This window comes from Scyliorhinus canicula, chromosome 15 (genome assembly GCF_902713615.1).
Source record: "Scyliorhinus canicula chromosome 15, sScyCan1.1, whole genome shotgun sequence".
Lineage (NCBI taxonomy): Eukaryota > Metazoa > Chordata > Chondrichthyes > Carcharhiniformes > Scyliorhinidae > Scyliorhinus > Scyliorhinus canicula.
Window position 1 is genome coordinate 124,582,290 of NC_052160.1, and position 27,047 is coordinate 124,609,336.

Below are 27,047 nucleotides of genomic sequence, written 5' to 3' on the forward strand. Positions count from 1 at the left end.
TTGCCCCTGAGAAATTATACAGCCCCATCATCCCTGAGAAATTATACAGCCCCATTGCCCCTGAGAAATTATACAGCCCCATTGCCCCAGAGAAATTATACAGCCCCATTGCCCCTGAGAAATTATACAGCCCCATTGCCCCTGAGAAATTATACAGCCCCATCATCCCAGAGAAATTATACAGCCCCATCATCCCTAAGAAATTATACAGCCCCATCGTCCATGAGAATTATTACAGCCCCATCGTCCATGAGAATTTATACAGCCCCATCATCCCTGAGAAATTATACAGCCCCATCGTCCCTGAGAATTTATACAGCCCCATCATCCCTGAGAAATTATACAGCCCCATCGTCCATGAGAAATTATACAGCCCCCATCGCCCCTGAGAAATTATACAGCCTCCATTGCCCCTGAGAAATTATACAGCCCCCATCGCCCCAGAGAAATTATACAGTCCCATCATCCCTGAGAAATTATACAGCCCCATCATCCCTGAGAAATTATACAGCCCCCATCGTCCCTGAGAAATTAAATAGCTCCCATTGCCCCCGAGAAATTATACAGCCCCATCGTCCCTGAGAAATTATACAGTCCCCGTAACCCATGGGAAATTATACAGCCCCATCGTCCCTGAGAATTTATACAGCCCCATCGTCCATGAGAAATTATACAGCCCCCATCGCCCCTGAGAAATTATACAGCCCCCATCGCCCCTGAGAAATTATACAGCCTCCATTGCCCCTGAGAAATTATACAGCCCCCATCGCCCCTGAGAAATTATACAGTCCCATCATCCCTGAGAAATTATACAGCCCCATCATCCCTGAGAAATTATACAGCCCCCATCGTCCCTGAGAAATTAAATAGCTCCCATTGCCCCCGAGAAATTATACAGCCCCATCTTCCCTGAGAAATTATACAGTCCCCGTAACCCATGGGAAATTATACAGCCCCATCGCCCCTGAGAAATTATACAGCCCCCGTTGCCCCTGAGAAATTATACAGCCCCATCGCCCCTGAGAAATTATACAACCCCATCGCCCCAGAGAAATTATACAGCCCCATCATCCCTGAGAAATTATACAGCCCCATCATCCCTGAGAAATTACACAGCCCCCTCATTGGGAAATGGCACAGCACTCCCTCTGGAAAAATTACACCCCCCAGGGGAAAATTACACAGCCCCCCCCCCCCCCCCCCCCCCACCCCAGAGGAAATGGCACAGCCCCACCAACCCCAGGGGACATCACACAACCCTGCCACTGGGAAATCACAGAGATCCTCCCCCACTTCTGGGATGTTATACAGACTCCCCCGACTCCTTATACAGCCTTCCACCCCGTCCCTCCAGGGGAAATTGCACAGCCCCACCAGGGGAAATTGCACAACTCCTCCAAGGGGACGTTACACAGCCACCCCTCTCCCAGGGGAAGTAGCACTCAAGGTGAACATTCCCAGGTGAGTGTGGAGCGCCCAGCTCCTCCTCGCTTATAGAGAGGAGCAGGATCTCCTTCACCACACTTTTTTTTCTCTGTCATATTTTCAGAGTTTTCACTCCCATATTCCCAGTCTGATCCAATGGAACCTCGTGAGCCAAGTCACATTTTTACATTCAGGAACAATGGTTAAACGCAGGGATTAAATCACAGCCATTAATCTTTCTCCAACTATTGTCAAGTGTAAACTGCCCGATTATCCCTGTAAACTGACTGAATCACAATGCAGTTTCGCAGAGCTTCAACCAGCTCACAGTGCAGTCTGGTCCTTTTGCAAGGACAGCCATTCAGCCCCTCCTATTGATCTGAAATCTCTGGTGCTTGTTCACAGCTGTCCTCTTAGTTTGCCTGATATATCCTTATCTCTGATTCGGCCAAAGCTGACTACTTCCTCATAATACTCACAATTTATTCAATTATCCCCTTCATAGGAACAGGAGGAGGCCATTCTGCCGCATGAGACTATTTCACATCCAACAGATCATGATGACCTATATCCAAACTCAATTTACGCACTTTTGCCTCCCGAATCCTTTAATACCTTTACACGACAAAAATCTATCAACTCATTTTTGACATTTTCTATTGACTCCAGTGTCAACGGCTTTGAGTTCCAGATTTCCCCTCCCCCTTGTGTGAAGAAGTGCTTCCTGACATCGCCCCTGAATGTTTTCACTTCAATTTGAATGTTCCGTCCCCTGAGCTCTCCCGCAGAGGGAATAATTTCTCTCTATCTCCCCTCCAATCCCTTAATCATCTTAAACATCTCATTTAATCATAGCTTAATTTTGTAAACTCAAGGGAATTGAAGCCTAGCCTATACAACCTGTCCTCTTAATTGAGCCCCTTTGATGTAAGGTTGTTTGGTGTCTCATTAACAGGCCCAGGGGCTTGCATGGTTGAACATCAATTGTTTATGAATAACCCATAACTGTATAAATATCCAAGGTGCTGCTCTGCATTGGGAACTGTCTCCTTGCTGGCTCCTTCCAGCCGCAACTAGACACAGCCTACTATCATGTGACTCCTTACATCACCATCCGGGCGGTACTGTCTCCCCAGTCCCACATTAACCCTTGCTCTGCCCAAACACCCTGATGCTGCACCCTTTATTTTCAGTGTCCCTCCTTCCAAGGCCAATATATATTCTTCTTGAGGTGAGAGGCCCATAGCTGAATGCAGTTACTCCAGACGGGTTATGACTAAACCAGACATTGTACAGCTAAAGCATCACTTCCATTCCTTTCTTATTCCACATCCTTGAGATAAAGGCCAGCATTCCAGTCATTTTCTTTTCTCAGCATTTTTTGTAGCTGTCCGCTAACTTTGTAGCTTCTGAACGTACCCAAAATCTCTCCGCTTCTCCACATTCCCTAGCTTCTGAGCTGAGTTTCGGCAAAGTGAAATTTATGACTGCCAGAAATATTCAGTTGTAGATTCAAGACGTGTATTGCTGGTAAATGGGTGTTGTTGTGAGCCTGTATTTACTTCCCATCCCTGGTGGTCCTGAGAACCAGCAGAGGGCAGCAGAGCAGAGCTGCTGATAAGCTGTTCTGGGGAAATTTGCATACGTGCAGTGCGGTCAGCCTAAGTTGAAGGTGAACCTGCGAAGAAGACCCAAGGAGTTTGAGTAAAGGGAAGCAACCAGCAGAGGGCAGCAGAGCAGAGCTACTGATCAGCTGTTCTGGGGAAATTTGCATACGTGCAGTGCGGTCAGCCTAAGTTGAAGGTGGTTTGTGGAGGGGCTGTTGGCAAGTGACAGTTAAACCCGAAACACTTTGTGAGTGTTTCCCACCCTACCTCCTCCTCTAACCAACCCCCCCACCCCACGGTGGTTGGGAAGCGGGAGCAGGGGCCTGTCGTGAAGGTGAGTGAGTGCCTTTAAATTTGCTTACCTTTCAGCGGGAGCAGGGTTTGAGGGAATATCAGGTAAGCTCTTCCTTTCTTTTTCTTTTTCTTGTTTTTTTTTAATCTAGAGGGGATGTCAGGGAAGGCAGTACAATGCTCCTCCTGCAGAATGTTTGAGGTGAGGGACGCCGTCAGTGTCCCTGCTGATTTCATCTGTGGGAAGTGCACCCAACTCCAGCTCCTCAAAAACCGTGTTAGGGACCTGGAGCTTGAGCTGGATGAACTTCGGATCATTCGGGAGGCAGAGGGGGTCATAGATAGGAGCTTCAGGGAAGTAGTTACACCAAAGACTGGAGATAGATAGGTAACTGTAAGAGGGACTGGGAAGAAGCAGTCAGTGCAGGGACCCCCTGCGGTCGTTCCCCTGAGTAACAAGTATACCGTTTTGGATACTTGTGGGGGGGACGACTTACCAGGGGTAAGCCATGGGGTACGGGCCTCTGGCACGGAGTCTGTCCCTGTTGCTCAGAAGGGAAGGGGGGAAAGGAGTAGAACATTAGTAATTGGGGACTCAATAGTCAGGGGCACAGATAGGAGATTTTGTGGGAGCGAGAGAGACTCACGTTTGGTATGTTGCCTCCCAGGTGCAAGGGTACGTGATGTCTCGGATCGTGTTTTCCGGGTCCTTAAGGGGGAGGGGGAGCAGCCCCAAGTCGTAGTCCACATTGGCACTAACGACATAGGTAGGAAAGGGGACAAGGATGTCAGGCAGGCCTTTAGGGAGCTAGGATGGAAGCTCAGAGCGAGAACAAACAGAGTTGTTATCTCTGGGTTGTTGCCCGTGCCACGTGATAGTGAGATGAGGAATAGGGAGAGAGAGCAATTAAACATGTGGCTACAGGGATGGTGCAGGCGGGAGGGATTCAGATTTCTGGATAACTGGGGCTCTTTCTGGGGAAGGTGGGACCTCTATAGACAGGATGGTCTACATCTGAACCTGAGGGGCACCAATATCCTGGGGGGGAGATTTGTTAGTACTCTTTGGGGGGGTTTAAACTAATTCAGCAGGGGCATGGGAACCTGGATTGTAGTTTTGGGGTGCGAGAGATTGAGAGTAGAGAGGTCAGGAGCACAGTTTTGACTTCGCAGGAGGGCGGCAGTGTTCAGGTCTGTGGTTTGAAGTGTGTCTATTTCAATGCCAGGAGTATACGAAATAAGGTAGGGGAACTGGCAGCATGGGTTGGTACCTGGGACTTCGATGTTGTGGCCATTTCAGAGACATGGATAGAGCAGGGACAGGAATGGTTGTTGCAGGTTCCGGGGTTTAGGTGCTTTAGTAAGGTCAGAGAAGGGGGCAAAAGAGGGGGAGGTGTGGCGCTGCTAGTCAAGGACAGTATTACGGTGGTAGAAAGGATGCAAGATGGGGACTCTTCTTCCGAGGTAGTATGGGCTGAGGTTAGAAACAGGAAAGGAGAGGTCACCCTGTTGGGAGTTTTCTATAGGCCACCTAATAGTTCTAGAGATGTAGAGGAAAGGATGGCGAAGATGATTCTGGAAAAGAGCGAAAGTAACAGGGTAGTTGTTATGGGAGACTTTAACTTTCCTAATATTGACTGGAAAAGATATAGTTCGAGTACATTGGATGGGTCGTTCTTTGTACAATGTGTGCAGGAGGGTTTTCTGACACAATATGTTGACAGGCCAACAAGAGGTGAGGCCACTTTGGATTTGGTTTTGGGTAATGAACCAGGCCAGGTGTTAGATCTGGAGGTAGGTGAACACTTTGGAGACAGTGACCACAATTCGGTGACCTTTACGTTAGTGATGGAAAGGGATAAGTATACCCCGCAGAGCAAGAGTTATAGCTGGGGGAAGGGCAATTATGATGCCATTAGACATGACTTAGGATGTGTTGGTTGGAGAAGTAGGCTGCAAGGGTTGGGCACACTGGATATGTGGAGCTTGTTCAAGGAACAGCTATTGCATGTTCTTGATAAGTACGTACCAGTCAGGCAGGGAGGAAGGGGTCGAGCGAGGGAACCGTGGTTTACCAAAGAAGTGGAATCTCTTGTTAAGAGGAAGAAGGAGGCCTATGTGAAGATGAGGCGTGAAGTTTCAGTTGGGGCGCTTGATAGTTACAAGGAAGCGAGGAAGGATCTAAAGAGAGAGCTGAGACGAGCAAGGAGGGGACATGAGAAGTCTTTGGCAGGTAGGATCAAGGAAAACCCAAAAGCTTTCTATAGGTATGTCAGGAATAAAAGAATGACTAGGGTAAGAGTAGGGCCAGTCAAGGACAGTGGTGGGAAGTTGTGTGTGGAGGCTGAGGAGATAAGCGAGATACTAAATGAATACTTTTCGTCAGTATTCACTCAAGAAAAAGATAATATTGAGGAGGAGAATGCTGAGACCCAGGCTATTAGAATAGATGGCATTGCGGTGCGTAGGGAAGAAGTGTTGGCAATTCTGGACAAGGTGAAAATAGATAAGTCCCCGGGGCCGGATGGGATTTATCCTAGGATTCTCTGGGAAGCCAGGGAAGAGATTGCTGAGCCTTTGGCTTTGATTTTTAGGTCATCATTGGCTACAGGAATAGTGCCAGAGGACTGGAGGATAGCAAATGTGGTCCCTTTGTTCAAGAAGGGGAGTAGAGATAACCCCGGTAACTATAGGCCGGTGAGCCTAACGTCTGTGGTGGGTAAAGTCTTGGAGAGGATTATAAAAGATACGATTTATAATCATCTAGATAGGAATAATATGATTAGGGATAGTCAGCATGGTTTTGTGAAGGGTAGGTCATGCCTCACAAACCTTATCGAGTTCTTTGAGAAGGTGACTGAACAGGTAGACGAGGGTAGAGCAGTTGATGTGGTGTATATGGATTTCAGTAAAGCGTTTGATAAGGTTCCCCACGGTCGGCTATTGCAGAAAATACGGAGGCTGGGGATTGAGGGTGATTTAGAGATGTGGATCAGAAATTGGCTAGTTGAAAGAAGACAGAGAGTGGTAGTTGATGGGAAATGTTCAGAATGGAGTTCAGTTACGAGTGGCGTACCACAAGGATCTGTTCTGGGGCCGTTGCTGTTTGTCATTTTTATAAATGACCTAGAGGAGGGCGCAGAAGGATGGGTGAGTAAATTTGCAGACGACACTAAAGTCGGTGGAGTTGTAGACAGTGCGGAAGGATGTTGCAGGTTACAGAGGGACATAGATAAGCTGCAGAGCTGGGCTGAGAGGTGGCAAATGGAGTTTAATGTGGAGAAGTGTGAGGTGATTCACTTTGGAAAGAATAACAGGAATGCGGAATATTTGGCTAATGGTAAAATTCTTGGTAGTGTGGATGAGCAGAGGGATCTCGGTGTCCATGTACATAGATCCCTGAAAGTTGCCACCCAGGTTGATAGGGTTGTGAAGAAGGCCTATGGTGTGTTGGCCTTTATCGGTAGAGTGATTGAGTTCCGGAGCCATGAGGTCATGATGCAGCTGTACCAAACTCTGGTACGGCCGCATTTGGAGTATTGCGTACAGTTCTGGTCGCCTCATTATAGGAAGGACGTGGAAGCTTTGGAACGGGTGCAGAGGAGATTTACCAGGATGTTGCCTGGTATGGATGGAAAATCTTATGAGGAAAGGCTGATGGACTTGAGGTTGTTTTCGTTAGAGAGAAGAAGGTTAAGAGGTGACTTAATAGAGGCATACAAAATGATCAGAGGGTTAGATAGGGTGGACAGCGAGAGCCTTCTCCCGCGGATGGAGGTGGCTAGCACGAGGGGACATAGCCTTAAATTGAGGGGTAATAGATATAGGACAGAGGTCAGAGGTGGGTTTTTTACGCAAAGAGTGGTGAGGCCGTGGAATGCCCTACCTGCAACAGTAGTGAACTCGCCAACATTGAGGACATTTAAAAATTTATTGGATAAGCATATGGATGATAAGGGCATAGTGTAGGTTAGATGGCCTTTAGTTTTTTTTTTTCCATGTCGGTGCAACATCGAGGGCCGAAGGGCCTGTACTGCGCTGTATCGTTCTATGTTCTATGTTCTATGTTCTATGTAAGTAGAGGGTCACCTTAAAACAATGTACTGCTGCAGTCTGGGCATCTCGTTTGGAGAGTCTAACTAGATGGCATAGTCTGAAGTCAAGGGTTTGGCAATTTGAGATGGCAATGAGGAGGAATTTCTTTATTCAGAATGTTGTGAATCTTTGGAATTCTCTACCACTGCATGCTGAGTGTTGAGTAAATTCAAGACTGAGAAAGAGGTTTTGGATATGGTAATAGATGAGGAAGGTGGAGTTAATGTATAAGTTCAGCCATGTTCTTCTGGAATAGCAGAGCAGGCTTGAGCTACAGTACGGCCTATTCTAATCTATTTATGCTGTTATTCCATGTGGCAAAGGTGCTACCGCAAAACTGTTAGGTAGATAGTTCAAGGATGGTGACCCAAATATGTTCTGTATTCAAGAAATATTTTGAGCTGCATCAAGATTTGCCTTGGTGAGTGTCTAGTCAGTCACTGTAAAACTGGGGAACAGTACTGGTGGAGGCAGGTCTGTCACTATAACACGGGTAAGGTGCTGGTTGAGGCAGGTTTGTGACTGTATAACACTGGGGTACAGTACTGGTGGAGGCAGGTCTGTCACTGTATAACACTGGGATACAGTACTGGTGGGGATGGGTCTGCCACTATAACACCGCGCGGTACAGTACTGGTGGGGATGGGTCTGTTACTATATAACACTGGGGTACGGTACTGGTGGGGATGGGTCTGTCGCTGTATAACACTGGGGTACAATACTGGTGACTTGAGTCTGTTTGTGTCAGGGGTCTATTGACAAATTTCTAGGTGCCAGAGCTCTGAGCAAATTTGTTGGCCATATCATTTCTAAATCTACATTTTAGTCCCAAAGCGTCAGCAAAACTATGCTTATTAAGTGAAGATATTAGTTTAGCAGACATTTTTTTAATCATGTGGTCTTTTGAAACATCAGTCATTAGTACAGCAAGAATATAATTATGCAACAGTTTAATTACATAACTCAATCCTATTAAAAACATGAATTACAAAACACTTGACTTACATCTGATTGGGGGATCATATACGGAGGGGTAACTGCTTTTACTGATTTATATTTATAACTTGATTTATATTCATAACCTAGATATGGGTGTATAGGACATAAATTCAAAATTTGAAGATGATGCAAGACTTGGAAGTATTGTGAACTATGAGGAGAATAGTGATCGGCTTCAAGGGGATATGGACAGGCTGGTGGAATGGGTAAGACAATGCGGCACGGTAACACAGTGGTTAGCACAATTGCTTCACAGCTCCAGGGTCCCAGGTTCAATTCCCGGCTTGGGTCACTGTCTGTGCGGAGTCTGCACGTTCTCCCTGTGTCTGCGTGGGTTTCCTCCGGGTGCTCCGGTTTCCTCCCACAGTCCAAAGATGTGCAGGTTAGGTGGATTGGCCACGCTAAATTGCCCTTAGTGTCCAAAATGGCCCTTTAGTGTTGGGTGGGGTTACCGGGTTATGGCGAGAGGGTGGAGGTGTGGGGTTGGGTAGGGAGCTCTTTGCAAGAGCCGGTGCAGACTCGATGGGCTGAATGGCCTCCTTCTGCACTGTAAATTCTATGAAAAATTATTCTATGAAAAATTAAAGGTGGAGAAATGTGAAGTGATGCAGTTTGTTCAGAAGAACGAGGAGAGGTGATGGAAAATAAAGGTGCAATTTAAGGAAATTCAGGAGCAGAGGGACCTGGGTAAATCATTGACGGTGGCAGGAGAGGTGAGAAAACAGTTAATAGATTGCATTAAACCCTGCGTTTTATAAATAGGGGCACGGGGTACAAAAACAAGTGAGTTCCGAACCTTCATAAAACACTGGTTCAGCCTGAACAAGGAGGATGTGAAGGTTTTAGAAAGGGTGCAGAAAAGATTCACAAGAATGGTCCCGAGGATGGGCGACTTCAGTCACGTGGCTAGATTGGTGAAGCTGGGACTGTTCTCCTTGGAGAAGAGAAGGTTGAGAGGAGGGCCGGGGTTCTCCCTTCTTGGGACTAAGTCCCCACGCTGGCGGGAAAACCGGCACCAACCACTCCGGCGCCAACAGCCCCCGAAAGTGAGAAATTCTCTGAACGTTTAGGGGCTCCGTGGACGGCGGAGGGTTGGCGCCCCTCAAGGTGGTGCTGAAGGGCCGGAGCGAGTTCGCACATGTGAGGAACAGCCGGCGTATTACCGCACATGTGCAGACCGGCCGCCGTATTTCCGCGCATGCGCGGAGGTTCTCTTCTCCGCGCCGGCCCCCGGGCAATATGGCGGACCCTTACAGGGGCCCGGCGTTTAGGAAAGTAGTCCCACCACAGAACAAGTCCGCCAGCAGATCAGTAGGCCCCGATCGTTGGCCAGGCCACAGTGGGGGCCCCCCCCGGGGTTGGATCCCCCTGCACTACCCCGAGGACTGCCCCCGCACACTCACCTGCCTGTGCGTGAGGTGAGTAATTCACGCCAGCGGGACTGGCCAAAACTGGACGGTCGCTCGGCCCATTGGGGCCCGGAGAATCGGCAGGGGCTTGGGGGGGGGGGGGGGGGGGGGGGTGGTGCGCTATCAATGCCCCATGTCCGGCGTGGTGAGAATCCCGCCGTCACCCGAAAAATGCCGCCGGAGAATAGGGCAGCCAGCGTCGGGGCGTCGGGATGGGATTTGCGCTTCCCCCTGGGGATTCTCTGACCCGGCCGGGGGGTCGGAGAATCCCGGCAGAGATGTTGGAGGTGTTCAAAATCAGGAGGGGCCCGGACAGAATCAATGGAGCGTTCCCATTGGCAGAAGGTCGAGAACCTGAAAGAGATTAACAAATAACCAGAGGTGACATGAGGGAAAAACTCTTTGTGCAACAAATGGTTTGGGATCTGGAATGCATTAGAGTGGTCCATGTGGTGGAGCCTGATTCATTTGCGGTTCTCAAAATGTGGCACAGTATGGTTTTCAAAATGAAATCGGATAATTAGTTGAAGACAAAAGGTTTTACAAGGATACAGGGAAATGTAAGGGGTGAGCGAGGATACAGGCGACTCTGTATGCCGTGAGAAACCGAGAGAATAGCCGATTCGGTTCACATGGGAATTTGATACACAGGGGAAGGGGGTGTGATATACAGAGGAATTATTCTAAGTTAATTAATGAATAATTAAATAAAGTGAACTAAATAACAAAAGTGAGGATGGCAGGACCTCTGTTATATTGCAGCTGTGGAATGTGGGAGCTTTTCAATGCCAAGGCGATCCAGGACAGAAAGTTTAAGTTGTTAGATGAATTCCAGATCAGGATTATTGACCTCAAGCTGAAAAGAACATAAGGGAGGGGGAGAAATATGTGGACGTTTTGTTTCAGAAGCTGGTCACGCCTTTTAGAAAAGGGTCATTTAATTTGGTCAGTAGTGTGGTACAGGAGGATGTGACAGGAGGGCAGCACGGTGGCACAATGGTTAGCACTGCTGCCTCACAGCACCAGGGACCCAGTTCAATTCCGGCCTTGGGTGACTGTGGAGATTTGCACGTCCTCCCCGTATCTGCGTGGGATTCCTCCGGGTGCTCTGGTTTCCTCCCACAGTCCAAAGACGTGCAGGTTAGGTAGAATAGCCATGCTGATTTGCCCTTTAGTGTCCAAAGATGTGCAGGTTAGGTGGGGTTATGGGGGTAGGGCTGGGGGAGTCGTTTTAGGTAGAGTGCTCTTTCAGAGGGTCGGTGCAGGCCCACTGAGCCGAATGGCCTTCTCCTGCACTGCAGGAACTCCATGGTGACCATGAGTGAGGCAGGTAAAGGCCTCGACGAACCAATCTCTCCTCATACAACAATCCTGCCATCCAAGGAATCAGTCTGGTGAACCTTCGCTGCGCTCCCTCTTTCTTGGGTAAGGAAGCCAAAACTGCACACAATACTCCAGGCCTGGCTTCACCAAGGCCCTGTACAGCTGCAGTAAGACATGCTTGCTCCTGTACTCCAGTCCTCTTGCAATGAAGGTCAATATACTATTTGCCTTCCTCACTGCTTGTTCCCCCTGCATTCTTGCTCACATTTAGTGACTGGGTCCCTTTGTATGTCAACATTTCCCTATCTATCACAAGTAATACTCTGTCATTCTCGTTGCTCTGTTCGAAGAGGATACCTTCACATTTATCCACGTTTTACTGCATCTGCCATGTATTTGCCCATTCACTCAACCTGTCTAAATCACCTTGAAGCCTCTTAACATTCTCCACACCACATACATTCCCACCAAGTTTTATGTCCTCAGTAACCCAGGAAATGTTATTCTAGGTTCCCTCATCCAAATCACTGATGTAAATTGTGAATAGCTGTGCCCGAAGCTCTGCGGGACCCCATTAGTCGCTGCCGAACACTCTCTGCCTTCCAACCAATTCTCAATCCATGCCAACATATTAAGACAGTCCCATGCACTTTAATTTTGCACACTAACCTCTTATGTGGGACTTTAGCAGAAGCTTTCTGAAAATCCAAATAGACCACATTCACTGTGCGGGAGATCTGCTCAAGGCGGGAGAGGGAAGGATTAATGCCTTTTTCTTATATTTGAAACATCTAATCTTGACTACTCCCCCCCCCCCCTTCCCCCGGCGATTCTCCGACCCGGCCTGGGGGTCAGAGAATCCCGCCCACTTGTTGCGAATAGTGTAACGAGGGAAGTAACTAAATAAGGGGAGCATTTGAGGGAACAAGCTTGGGTAGATGTAGCAAATCTAGGGGTAGATTCAAGGCAGGAGAGCATAACAGTAATATGGGAATTGAGGGTCATAGAATAGCAGGAAGGGACAGAGAGAAAAAACCTTGAATGTTGCCAGGAGTCAAGATTGGATGTTTCAAAGCTAAGAAAAAGGCAAAACTAAGGCTTTGTATCTGAACGCACAAAACATTCATAAAAAAGTAAATGAATTGATAGCACACTTTGAAGTAAATATACGTGATATGATAGCCATTCTGGAGACTTTGCTGCAGGAGGACAAGGATTGGTCCTGATTATTGAGGAGTATATGACATTCAGGAAGAATAGGAAGCTGGGTAAAGGTGGAGGGATAGCAGTGTTCACCCAGCATGACATTGATGCACTAGCCAGAGATGATCTTGGATCAGGAGATCAGGATGTAGAATTGATTTGGGTGGAGATGAGGAATAGTAGGGGAAAGAGACCAGTGAGAGTGGTCTACAGGCCCCCTAACAGTCACCGCATTGTAGGACAAAGTATATAAGAAGAAATATTGCATGCTTGTGATAAAAGTCAGTTGATTTTATTCTGCTTATAAACTGGAAAACCAGATTGGCAGCAGTAGCCTGGATGAGGAGTTCTTAGAATGTTTTCAATATTGTTTCTTAGAGCAGAGAGCAGGTTATATTGGACTTAATATTGTGTAATATGACAGGATTTATTATTGACCTCAGAGTAAAGGCACCCCTAGGTAGCATCGATCACAATATGATTGAAGTTTATATCCAATTTGGGAGGGATAAGAGTGGGTCTAAGACTAGTATTTTAAACTTAAATAAGGGAAATTATGTGGGCATAAAAGCTGAGCTAGGTGAAGTGAACTGGGACACTCGGCTAGGGGATAGATCAATAGAGAAAAAGTGGCAGACAATCTTAGGGGATATTTTGGAATATTCCGAATAAGGATATCTGCTGCAAAGAAAAATTCTAAGGGGAAGACCCACTATCTGTGGTTGACTAAAGAAATTATGAAAACATCAAACTTAAGGAAAAAGCATATAACTGCGTAAAGGTGAGTGGCAGGTCAGACGATTGGTCAGAATATAAAGAATGGCGGAGAATTACTAAAAGTTTAATCAGGAGAAAGAAATTAGAGAAAGATAGCGGGAAATTTCAACAATAAAAAACAAGCTGCAGGTATTTAGAAAGCAAGGGAGTAGGTAAAGCGAATGTTGATCCTCTGGAGAGTGGCAACGGGGAGTTCATAGTGGATAATAAGGAAATGGCAGATGAAATGAACAAATATTTTGCTTCTGTCTTCACCATAGAAGGTACAACAACATTCCAGTAATAGCTGCAAATCAAGATGTGGGAGGGAGAGAGGAACTCGGTGAAATTACAATCACTCGGGAAGCTTTACTGAGCAAACTGATGGGGCTGTGGGCTGACAAGTCTCCGGGTCCTGATGGACTTCATCCTAGGGTCTTAAAGGAGATGGATAATGATGTAGTTTTTTTGTTTTTATTTTCCAAGATTCCCTAGATTCTGGAAAGGTTCCATCAGACTAGAAAGTAGGAAGCTCAAACCTTCTATTCAAGAAGGAAGAGAGGCAGAAAATAGGAAATTAGAAGCCAATTAGCTTGACATCTCTCATGGGGAAGGTGTTAGAATTGTTTTCACGGGGGTTATAGCTGGCACTTAGAAAATCTCAATGAGATTGGGAAAAGTCACCATCGTTTTGTGAAAGAGAAATCATGGCCAGGATTCTCCTTTATCCGGCGGGCGGACCGCACAGGCGCCAAAGAGTGGCGTGAACTACTCCGGCGTCGGGCCGCCCGGAAGGTGCAGAATCCTCCGCACCATTGGGGCTAGGCCGTCGCTGGAATGATTGGCGCCGTGCCAATCGGCACCGCCGGTGCGAGTTGGCGTATGCGCAGGAGTGCCAGCGTGTTCCCAGAACCACTGCCGTGATTCCTGCGCATGCGCGGGGGTTTCTTCTCCTCGCCGGACATGGCGGAGTTTTACACAGGCCGGCGCAGAGGGAAAGAGCGCCCCCAGGGCACAGGCCCGCCCGCAGATCGGAGGGCCCCGATTGCGGGCTAGGCCACCGTGGGGGGCCACCCCACCCCGGGGCTGGATCCTCCCGTGCCCCCCCCCCCCGCCCACCCCACCGAGGACTCCGCAGGCTGCCCTCTGAGTCAGGTCCCGCCGGTACAAACCTTGTGTAATTCATGCCGGCGGGACAAGCTGCAAACGGGTGGCTGCTCGGCCCATCGGATACCGGAGAATCGCCGATGACCCTCGACCGGCGCGATGCGTCCCCACCAAAAAACCGGCGCCGAAGCAGGGCGGGATTCACGGCGCCCCCAACCCGGTTATTCTCCAACCCGGCGGACGGTGGGAGAATCCTGCCCCGTGTTTTACCAATTTATTGGAGTTCTTTGAAGGAGTAACATGCTCTGCAGACAAAGGGGAGCCTGCAGACTTTCTGTACTTGGATTTCCAGAAGGCCTCTGACAAGGTTCCACATCAAAAGTTATTGCAGAAAATGGTGCTCATTTGGGGGTAACACGGAGAGAAGATTGATGGCCTAGAGAGAAGGTTGGCTGGCTGGCAGATAACAAAATTTGCCTAAATGTTTTTTTTTCTGATTGGCAGAATGTGACGAGTGGGGTCTCGTAGGGATCTGTGCTGGGGACTCAACTTTTTTGCAATTTATATCAATAACTTTGAAGAAAGGAGTCAAGGCATGATAGTTATATTTTCAGAAGACACAAAGATAGGTCGGAACGTATGTTGTGAAGAGGACACAAGGAGTTCGCCGGCAGATATAGATAGGTTGAATGAGCGGCAAAAATCTGGCAGATTGAGTATAATCCGGGGAAGTGTGCATTTGTTTACTTTGGCAAGGAGAATACAAAATAAGAACTGCAGAATTCCAAGATGTAGAGGGATCTAGGTGTTCTAGTGTGAGTCACAAATAGTTAGCATGCAGGTACAGCATGTAATTAAGAAGGCTAATGCAATCCTATCCTTTATCATGAAGAAATTGAACATGAAAATAAGGACCCAGTGCTTCAGTTATACAGGGCCTTAGTGAGACCATGGGCCGGTTCCCAACTGCAGGTTTCTTGGTTGTGCGCTGTTTGCTGGCTGCAGGATTCTACACTCTGCCATTTGTCAACGGGAATTCCCATTGAAGCTGCTCCATTGGAAAACCCATGGACGGGGTTGTGATGCCGGCAGGAAATGTGAATTGCAACAGCCATAAAATTCCGGCCCACATCTTGAATGTGTGCAGCTTTGATCTCCTTATTTAAGGAAGGATGTAAATGTATTGGTGGAGGTGCAGAGGAGGTTTACTAGATTGGTACCTGGAATGAACGGATTGTCTTATGAGGAAAGGTTGGACAGACTGAGCTCGTTTCTACTGGAGTTTAGAAGAGTGAGGGACATAGGTAAGAGCCTGAAGGGCATTGACAAGGTGGTCTTGAACAGGATGTTTCCTCGTGTGGGTGACTGCAGAACTAGGGGGCACTTTGTATAAATTAGGGGTCGCCCTTATAAGACAGATAAAGAGAAATCTTTTTCTCTGAGGTTTGTTCAATCTTGGAACCCAGCCTCACAAGGCAGCAGAAGTGGGGTCACTGAATATTTTGAAGGCGGATATAGGGGTATTTCTGTTAGCCAAGGGAATTAAAGGTCATCAGGGTTGATGAGAAATCAGAAACACAAACAGATCGGCCATGATGGTGTTTGGAATATTGATGGTGCTTGAGGATAATAATAATCATTAGTGTCACAAGTAGGCTTACATCAACACTGCAATGAAGTGACTGTGAAAATCCCCTAGTCGCCACACTCTGGCACCTGTTCGGGTTCACTGAGGGAGAATTCAGAATGTCCAATTCACCTAACAGCACGTATTACAGGACTTTTGGGAGGAAACCCGAGCACCTGAAGCAAACCCATGCAGACACGGGGGGAACGTGCAGACGACACACTGACAGTGACCCAAGCTGGGAATCGAACCTGGGACACATGTTACTACTAAGAAGCGACGGTGCTAACCACTGCCACAATGATGGTGCTTGGGGATATTGATGGCATTTGGGATATTGATGGTGTTTGGGGATATTGATGGTGTTTGGGATATTGATGGTGTTTGGGGATATTGATGGTGTTTGGGGATATTGATGGTGTTTGGGATATTGATGGTGTTTGGGATATTGATGGTGTTTGGGATATTGATGGTGTTTAGGATATTGATCGTGTTTGGGGATATTGATGGTGTTTGGGGATATTGATGGTGTTTGGGAATATTGATGGTGTTTGGAGATATTGATGGTGTTTGGGATATTGATGGTGTTTGGGGATATTGATGGTGTTTGGGGATATTGATGGTGTTTGGGAATATTGATGGTGTTTGGGGATATTGATGGTGTTTGGGAATATTGATGGTGTTTGGAGATATTGATGGTGTTTGGGATATTGATGGTGTTTGGGGATATTGATGGTGTTTGGGGATATTGATGGTGTTTGGGGATATTGATGGCATTTGGGATATTGATGGTGTTTGGGGTTATTGATGGTGTTGGGGATATTGATGGTGTTTGGGAATATTGATGGTGTTTGGGGATATTGATGGTGTTTGGGGATATTGATGGTGTTTAGGGATATTGATGGTGTTTGGGGATATTGATGATTTTTGGGGATATTGATGATGTTTGGGGATATTGATGGTGTTTGGGATATTGATGGTGTTTGGGATATTGATGGTGTTTGGGGATATTGATGGTGTTTGGGGATATTGATGGTGTTTCGGATATTGATGGTGTTTGGGATATTGATGGTGTTTGGGATATTGATGATGTTTGGGGATATTGATGGTGTTTGGGGATATTGATGGTGTTTGGAGATATTGATGGTGTTTGGGGATATTGATGGTGTTTGGGGATATTGATGATGTTTGGGATATTGATGGTGTTTGGGGATATTGATGGTGTTTGGGGATATTGATGGTGTTTGGGGATACTGATGGTGTTTGGGGATATTGATGGTGTTTGGGGATATTGATGGTGTTTGGGGATATTGATGGTGTTTGGGGATATTGATGGTGTTTGGGGATACTGATGGTGTTTGGGGATATTGATGGTGTTTGAGGATATTGATGGTGTTTGGGGATATTGATGGTGTTTGGGGATATTGATGGTGTTTGGGGATATTGATGGTGTTTGGGGACATTGATGGTGTTTGGGGATATTGATGGTGTTTGGGGATACTGATGGTGTTTGGGGATATTGATGGTGTTTAGGATATTGATGGTGTTTGGGGATATTGATGGTGTTTGGGATATTGATGGTGTTTGGGGATATTGATGGTGTTTGGGATATTGATGGTGTTTAGGATATTGATGGTGTTTGGGGATATTGATGGTGTTTAGGATATTGATGGTGTTTGGGGATATTGATGGTGTTTGGGGATATTGATGGTGTTTAGGATATTGATGGTGTTTGGGGATATTGATGGTGTTTGGGGATATTGATGGTGTTTGGGGATATTGATGGTGTTTGGGGATACTGATGGGGATGGGATATTGATGGTGTTTGGGGATACTGATGGGGATGGGATATTGATGGTGTTTGGGGATATTGATGGTGTTTGGGATATTGATGGTGTTTAGGATATTGATGGTGTTTGGGGATATTGATGGTGTTTGGGATATTGATGGTGTTTAGGATATTGATGGTGTTTGGGGATATTGATGGTGTTTGGGGATATTGATGGTGTTTGGGGATATTGATGGTGTTTGGAGATATTGATGGTGTTTGGGGATATTGATGGTGTTTGGGATATTGATGGTGTTTGGGGATATTGATGGTGTTTGGGGATATTGATGGTGTTTGGGATATTGATGGTGTTTGGGATATTGATGGTGTTTGGGATATTGATGATGTTTGGGGATATTGATGGTGTTTGGGGATATTGATGGTGTTTGGAGATATTGATGGTGTTTGGGGATATTGATGGTGTTTGGGGATATTGATGATGTTTGGGATATTGATGGTGTTTGGGGATATTGATGGTGTTTGGGGATATTGATGGTGTTTGGGGATACTGATGGTGTTTGGGGATATTGATGGTGTTTGGGGATATTGATGGTGTTTGGGGATATTGATGGTGTTTGGGGATATTGATGGTGTTTGGGGATACTGATGGTGTTTGGGGATATTGATGGTGTTTGAGGATATTGATGGTGTTTGGGGATATTGATGGTGTTTGGGGATATTGATGGTGTTTGGGGATATTGATGGTGTTTGGGGACATTGATGGTGTTTGGGGATATTGATGGTGTTTGGGGATACTGATGGTGTTTGGGGATATTGATGGTGTTTAGGATATTGATGGTGTTTGGGGATATTGATGGTGTTTGGGATATTGATGGTGTTTGGGGATATTGATGGTGTTTGGGATATTGATGGTGTTTAGGATATTGATGGTGTTTGGGGATATTGATGGTGTTTAGGATATTGATGGTGTTTGGGGATATTGATGGTGTTTAGGGATATTGATGGTGTTTAGGATATTGATGGTGTTTGGGGATATTGATGGTGTTTGGGGATATTGATGGTGTTTGGGATATTGATGGTGTTTGGGGATACTGATGGGGATGGGATATTGATGGTGTTTGGGGATACTGATGGGGATGGGATATTGATGGTGTTTGGGGATATTGATGGTGTTTGGGATATTGATGGTGTTTAGGATATTGATGGTGTTTGGGGATATTGATGGTGTTTGGGATATTGATGGTGTTTAGGATATTGATGGTGTTTGGGGATATTGATGGTGTTTGGGGATATTGATGGTGTTTGGGGATATTGATGGTGTTTGGAGATATTGATGGTGTTTGGGGATATTGATGGTGTTTAGGATATTGATGGTGTTTGGGGATATTGATGGTGTTTGGGGATATTGATGGTGTTTGGGGATATTGATGGTGTTTGGGGATATTGATGGTGTTTGGGGATATTGATGGTGTTTGGGGATATTTAAAGTGTTTGGGGATATTTAAAGTGTTTGGGGATATTGATGGTGTTTGGGGATATTGATGGTGTTTGGGGATATTGATGGTGTTTGGGGATATTGATGGTGTTTGGGGATATTGATGGTGTTTGGGGATATTTAAAGTGTTTGGGGATACTGATGGGGATGGGATATTGATGGTGTTTGAGGATATTGATGGTGTTTGGGCATATTGATGATGTTTGGGATATTGATTGTGTTTGGGGATATTGATGATGTTTGGGATATTGATGGTGTTTAGGATATTGATGTTGCCCTGGATTGCAGGAACTTTGAGCTTCAAAGTTCCCAAAATGTCTGTTTATGAGACGGTTCTGTGCTGGGAGTTGTAAGGTTGTATTTTGTTTTACAGTGGGAGCTGTACAGGAGGATTACTGTTGTTGCACATTGACTCAGAGACATTCAACACTAGCAGCGTGAGGCCTGGGAACTTGGGCCTGACCTTCCGCCACCTCTTATCCTCCCCAAGCTCCGGATTCAGTCACTCTGCGAGCTGCAGACAACTCTTAACAGTCGGCCTGCACTCAAACTCCAGGAACACGTGCCCAAACTTTCCCTTGTGTCCCACATAATAATGCAGGTTGAATTCATACAACACGGTACCCGCGCCGTCCGCCTCTGTGTCACAAGCCATGCGGCCCTACGTGATTGTGAGAGGATTTCCTTCCCGTTCTGATGATTGCCATCAATGGGCCAAATCCCTTTGCATCGGGTACTATTGGGAACAAGGAGCTTCAATACTGGAGGCAGTGAAGCTTAATACCAATACCAGTCTTACAGATTGAAAATCCAGTCAGAGAATTAATACAGTGTATTCCACTCAGATCCGTGAAAAGACAAATCAGGTGGGGCTAGACTGCACCTTCCAAACACATGGCCACCACCATCTAGAAGGACAATACCAGCAGATACCTGAGAACACCGCCACCTGGAGTTTTCCTTCTAAGCCACTTACCATCCCAACTTGGAAGTATATCGCCACTCCTTCACTGTCGCTGAGTCAAAATCTTGGAAATACCTCCCTAACAGCACTTTGGGTGTATCTACACCACAGGGACTACCACTGTTCAAGAAGGCAGTTCACTGCCACCTTCTGAAGGGCTATTAGGGATGGGTAATAAATGCTGACTGAGCCAGTGATGCCCACCACCCGCAAATAAATTTTGAAAAAGTTTTAAAATGACAGACCCCATACCTGGTCGATGACTACCTGCATGCTCCCTGTATTCTGCTGAGCTAAGAGATCACTGTCCATCACGCATATCTTGTGAAGACCAGAGTGGGGATTTCTGCCATGCATCTGTCAATCAGCGCATGCAGTCAAAATCTTCCCCAGGCAAAGGCAAAAGCAAAAAAACTGGCTGCTTCACCAAATAGGATTGAAAAATTGACATGACAGCTGTACACTCGCTCTCTCTCTATCAGACAGTCTCGCTCTCTCTCTCTCACACACACACACACACACACACACACACACACTTGCTGGGATGGGGGATGGGGGTTTAACTCCGGGATCGGAAGAGCAGGGGAGGAGTCGGGAATGGGGGTTGTTAGGAGTCAGGGGGTTGAGAGCGAGAGCAGGGTCCAGGGGAACAGGATGATGAAAGCTGATGGTGAAAGCTGAGAAGCTACAGAGAGACAGCTTCAAATAGAAGATGATTGAAAATGGTACATCTGATTTGAATTGACGTGAAATCAGTGTGGTCAGGTAGCCTGGCAACCTTAAGCTAATGGAATGGACGTCTGAATAAGATACCCTGAGTTGATGCTTTGAGCAAAGCGAAATAAACATTTTGGTGTTAGTTCCTGCAATATGGAAGCTGGATGAAGCCATCTGTTAACAATTCTGGAGGCAGCAACGAGCTTAACTTTGACTGCAGTTCCCCTTCAATACAGAATAAATTTACAGACATTCATCAATGTGAGACCTGAAAGTTCCAGCACAGTGCGTAATGTATTTTCATGGATTTTGAAATGTGTTTTTATTCATGTCAAATCTCTGCCTTATTTTCAGGTGCCTATCTTGTTCCCTACTTCATTCTGCTGCTCATCATCGGAATTCCTTTGTTTTTCCTGGAACTTGCGGTGGGCCAGAGAATAAGGCGTGGAAGTATTGGTGTTTGGAACTATATCTGTCCCAGGCTAGGAGGCATTGGATTTGCAAGTTGCATTGTGAGTATCATCGCCGAGCTTAGTGGCTGAGAAACTGTTGAAAAGTGAATGAGATCTGTCGCTTTCATAGAGGAATTGAGTACAAAGCCTGGGAATTTTGCTAAACCGATACAGAAAACTGGTTCAACCTCACCTGGAATATTTCCCACAATTCCTGGCACCACACTTTAGGAAGGATGTGAAGGCTTTTGAGAGGGTGAGGAGGAGATTTACTGGATCTATTCCAGGTAGGAGGGACTTCAGTTAATATAGAGCGATTGGAGAAGCTGGGATTTTTCTCTGAGGAGAGACGGTTAAGGAGTGATTTAAAGGAAAATGTTTCCTGTTTCAAAGGGAAATGTTTTGATTGTGAAACACAAATCATGCCTCCCTTATTTGTTTCTCTTTGCGTTGGAGGATCGTCTGCAACGTATCTTTATCTGGGATGCTGCCTGCTTATTTTACTGGTTGGCAACAGGCTTTGCTCCATCAGCCATGGTTCTTTGTCCAAGTGGACTGCAACACTGGCCCCCATGTCTAACTTGAAAATGGTGAGGTGACTGTTCAAGGAGATGTCAACATTTCAAAAGGAGAATCCCAGGATCCTTGATCTCACCCAAGGAGCACTGTTGATTGTTCTTGTTGGTGGAGTACTTCAATCTAGTAGATTGTTTTGGGATCCTGCACACGTGTCTGTGGTGATATGCATCACTGTAAATACACAAGGGGTTAATGTAAATACACTAAGACCAAATAAACACTAGAGGGAGCACCAGAGACATCATGACACACAGACATTCAACCAATAGGTCAGTAAGATAGGACACGACCAATGGGCAGTCAAGACATCAGAGGTGACACTACCACAAGAGGGCGACCCATATAAAAGGACAGGGCACACATGCTCCTTTCTCTTTCCATAGGCGACACTCAGAGAGACAGGGGCAGATCAGGAAGCATCACACCCACCGCATGGATTAGAGCAGATTGATTAGTTAGATTGAGTTACTGTTGTTAGATTAGCAGGAGAGTCAAACTCAAGTAGGAGAATTGTTAACTGTTCAATTAATGTGTTAAACCTATCTTCAAGTCTGAACTTTCCTTTGTCAGAGTATACATCAAGGAAGCAGCCTATGCAAGATGAAGAAGCATAACACAACAGTGTTAATGTCTTGGATTTACACAACTTTCGGAAATGCCCTAGTCAGCTGCAGTGGAAACATTGCAGTGAGATTGCTGGGCATTGCTCTTACCAGTGAGGTCTTTAGGCTCCACAGTACCGACAAGGTCTCCCACCATCTTGTGGTCAGGTTTGGTATTGTCTTCCTTATCCTGGAGCCCTCGGGCACGATTCTCCGCTCCCCACGCCGGGTGGGAGAATCGCGGGAGGGCCGGGCGACTCACGACACGCCGCCCTGGCAGCCCCCGCGATTCTCCCAACCCCCGCTCGTTTTTCACGGAGACCGGCGATTCCCCGGCCCGGATAGGCGAGCGGCCTGACGTTCCGACCAGTTCACGACAGCGGCAACCACACCTGGTCGCTGCCGTCGTGAACATGGGCGCCAAATGCTCATTTGTGGCATGTGGGGGACGGAGAGGGGAGTGAGCACCACGGCCGTGCTCGGGAGGGGACTGGCCCGCGATCGGTGCCCACCGATCGTCGGGCCAGCGTCTCAAAGCAACGCACTCTTTCCCCTCCGCCGGCCCGCAAGATCAAGCCGCCACGTCTTGCGGGGCAGCGGAGGGGAAGACGGCAACCGCGCATGCGCAGGTTGGAGCCGTCAGCCGTCGTGACGTCAGCCGCGCATGCGCGAGTTGGAGCCGGACAACCTGCGCATGCACGGCTGACGTCACTTAGGCGCCGCCGTCACGTCATTCTCGGCGCGCCGCCTTGACTCAAGCGTCAAGGCCCGGCGGCCGAGAATAATGGAGCGCCGCTCCTAGCCTCCCGGGTGGGGGCGAATAAGGTGTGAGGAGCGGCCTCCGAGGCCGTCGCCAAACTCGGCCGAGTTCACAATGACCTTCCCGATGCATCGCGAGAGCGGAGAATTCCACCCCTCGTGCTTTATGAGGTTTAACCTCACCACGTAAAAAAGACTATCAGCTCAGTTACTCAGCAGATTCTCCTGATCCGTTTGTAATCAAACAATACCCATCATCTTTGCATCTTTATCAACATAATTGACCAACCATTCACAATCTTCCCCAAACCAATACCCCCTCCCACATCTCCCTTCTCATCTCCCTGCTGCTTCCCCCCCTCCCTCCTTTGTTCTCAGTGTCATGCCCAGTATTCAGTTGGAGCTTTCTCTTCTCTTCTCTCTCCCTAGGTTTGCTTCTTCGTTGGACTTTATTATAATGTCATCATCGGCTGGAGTATTTTTTATTTTTTTAAATCGTTCCAGTCTCCCCTCCCCTGGAGTGAATGCCCCCTGATCAGCAACGGCACCGTTACCAGTAAGTAAGATATTCGATTCAGGGGAGGGGTGGCTTCCAACCTTTAAAGTTACTGCATGCCCTGTATTTCTGCCTGTTCCTGCTACTGTCAGTGGTGAGATTCCAGGTTTGCCTCCCCCCCAACCCTGCACTCTGTCTAGTCAATTGAGTATCGATCAATGGTGTAGCAAGGGGACAGTTTGCTCAATGGTAAAAACTTGGTGATAATAATTGAACCATAGGTGTGTTTTAGGGAAGCACGGTGGCACAGTGGTTAGCACTGTGACTTCAGAGCGCGAGTGTCCCAGGTTCGATTCCCTGCTGGATCACTGTGTGCACAGTCTGCACATTCCCCCCGAGTCTGCGTGGGTTTCCTCCGGATGCTCCGGTTTCCTCCCACAGTCCAAAGATGGGCAGGTTAGGTGGATTGGCCATGCTAAATTGCCCTTAGTGTCCAAAAAGGTTAGGAGGGGATATTATTGGGTTACGGGTTACGGGGATAGGGTGGAAGTGAGGGCTTAAGTGGGTCGGTACAGACTCGATGGGCCAAATGGCCTCATTCTGCACCCTATGTTCTCTGTTCTTTCCAGGCCACTTGCACTCACGTCCAGAGCAAAATGGGAGTGGGAGTCAGAGCTTGTGTTGCTGTGTAGGACCTCGTGCAGTTTCCTATTGAGTGAAGTTGAGATTCTTGAGTCTGCGGGCCCTTTGCTGCCTCAGACTGGGGATACACCCTGAGGAAACAGTGTGCCCAAGTTGTATTTCTCAGGCTGTTTTCTTTCAGCAAGGGAAGCTCAGAAGCTGTGTGGCCTGAGGGAGGAGACGTGTCAGACTGGATTCAGGGCTCTTTTCTCAACTCATGTTTCGTATGAGAATTGAACGAATTAAACCAGCCAATGCATAAACAGGTCAGAGGGCTCAAAAGGGTGGATGTCCTTTGACCTTTGGATACATGTGGGCAGGATTCTCCAATAATGGGCTATGTCCCCACGCCGGCGTGAAAACCGGCGGCAACCACTCTGGCATCAATGGCCCCTGAAAGTGAGGAATTCTCCCCTTTCTAGGGGGCTAGGTTGCCGCCGGAGTGGTTCCCGCAGCTCCAGCCGGCGCCAAACGGCCCGTGCGAGTTGGTGCATGCGTGGAATGGCCGACGTACTTCCACACATGCGCGGAATGGCCAGTGTATTTCCGCGTATGCACGGGGTTTCCCTTCTCCGCGCCGGCCCCCGGGCAATATGGCGGAGCCCTACAGGGCCTGGCGTGAAGTAGGCCCCCACGGAACCAGCCTGCCCACCGATCGGTAGGCCCGATTGTGGGCCAGGCCACCGTGGGGGGGCCCCGCCAGGGTTGGATCTTCCTCCACGTTAACCACAGAAGTTTTACTAATAACAGGGTCCCTCCCATTCCTCCTCCAATAGGATGTCTGCCCCTCATAATAATAATCTTTATTAGTGTCACAAGTAGACTTACATTATCACTGCAATGAAGTTACTGTGAAAATCCCCCAGTTGCCACACTCTGGTGCCTGTTCGGGTACACTGAGGGAGAATTCAGAATGTCCAATTCACCTAATAGCACGTCTTTCGGGACTTGTGGGAGGAAAGCGGAGCGCCCAGAAGAAACCCGCGTAGACACGGGAAAGACTCTGCACAGTTCTCCCAAGCAGGAATTGAACCCAGGTCCCTGGTGCTGTGAAGCAACAGTGCTAATTGACCCCAGTGCAGCACAATGTCAGATATGCTGCCTCCAGTACAGACCCGTGATCTAATGTCTGGGCAAAGTGAACCTAGGTAACATTTGACAATAAAATAATTTTCACACTCTATAAAGTTGGCGATGACACTAATTGTGACTATATCTCATTCCAGTTGTAGAGCCAGAATGTGAAAAGAGTTCAGCTACGACTTACTTCTGGTACAGAGAAACTTTGAATATCGCTAATAATATCAATGAAGGAGGAGGCCTGAATTGGAAGATGACGCTGTGTCTATTGTCTGCATGGTTTCTTGTAGGATTGTGTACAATCAAAGGCATCCAATCATCTGGCAAGGTTAGTCCAAGCTTTGATTTGGAAAGGGTAGAGGGAGCTTTATTCTAGGTGTAACCCTGTGCTGCTCCTGTCCTGGGAGTGTTTGATGGGGACAGTGTAGAGGGAGCTTTACTCTGTATCTAACCCTGTGCTGTACCTGTCCTGGGAGTGTTTGATGGGGACAGTGTAGAGGGAGCTTTACTCTGTATCTAACCCTGTGCTGTACCTGTCCTGGGAGTGTTTGATGGGGACAGTGTAAAGGGAGCTTTACTCTGTATCTAACCCTGTGTTGTACCTGTCCTGGGAGTGTTTGATGGTGACAGTGTAGAGGGAGCTTTACTCTGTATCTAACCCCGTGCTGTACCTGTCCTGGGAGTGTTTGATGGGGACAGTGCAGAGGGAGCTTTACTCTGTATCTAACCCCGTGACGTACCTGTCCTGGGAGTGTTTGATGGGGACAGTGTAGAAGGAGCTTTAGTCTGTATCTAGCCCTGTGCTGTACCTGTCCTGGGAGTGTTTGATAGGGACAGTATAGAGGGAGCTTTACTCTGTATCCAACCCCATGCTGTACCTGTCCTGGGCGTGTTTGATGGGGACAGTGTAGAGGGAGCTTTACTCTGTATCTCACTCCGTGCTGTACCTGTCCTTGGAGTGTTTGACGGGGACAGTGTAGAGGGAGCTTTACTCTGTATCTAACCCTGTGCTGTACCTGTCCTGCGAGTGTTTGATGGGGACAGTCTGGAGGGAGCTTTACTTTGTTTGCAGCTGTCAAATTCTGAAATGAAAGAGCAAAGCACTGGAAAAATTCAAGCAGCTCCCTTTGGAACCGAAGACGAGTCATACTGGACTTGAAACATCGACTCTGTTCTTCTCCCACAAATTCTGTCAGACCAAATTATTTTTATCCAGCTCTTGTTTTTATTTCAGATTTTCAGTATCTGCAGTATTTTGCTTTGAATTTGGAGTCAGATTCTGAAACTGGATGGACTCAATATTTTTGTGTTTAATTAAATATGGTGTTGATAATGCCTCTGATGTTTGCCAGTGGTCAAGTTAATTGCGCTTGGCAGAGGACCAGACGGGCTTTGTCAAAGGTAGACAGCTTACCTCGAACATCAGGCGCCTGCTGAACATGACAATGACCCCCTCCGGGGAGAGAGTACCAGAGGTGATCGTCTCCCTAGACACAGAAAAGGCCTTCGACAGAGTCGGAGCGGTTGGGGTTCGGAACAGGATTCACCTCCTGGGTAAAACTCCTATACATGGTGAGCGTACGGACCAACA

General features: G+C 47.3%; 1 protein-coding gene across 1 annotated transcript in view; it reads left to right on the forward strand.

Annotated features, from left to right (window-relative positions):
• Nucleotides 1–27,047, forward strand: part of slc6a17 (solute carrier family 6 member 17) — a 101,163-nt gene that overhangs the window by 48,342 nt on the left and 25,774 nt on the right. Inside the window, exons 3-5 of the mRNA XM_038819676.1 lie at nt 21,162–21,319; nt 23,629–23,755; nt 25,603–25,784. Coding sequence (XP_038675604.1) covers nt 21,162–21,319; nt 23,629–23,755; nt 25,603–25,784 — 467 coding nt within the window. The remainder of the gene's footprint in view (nt 1–21,161; nt 21,320–23,628; nt 23,756–25,602; nt 25,785–27,047) is intronic.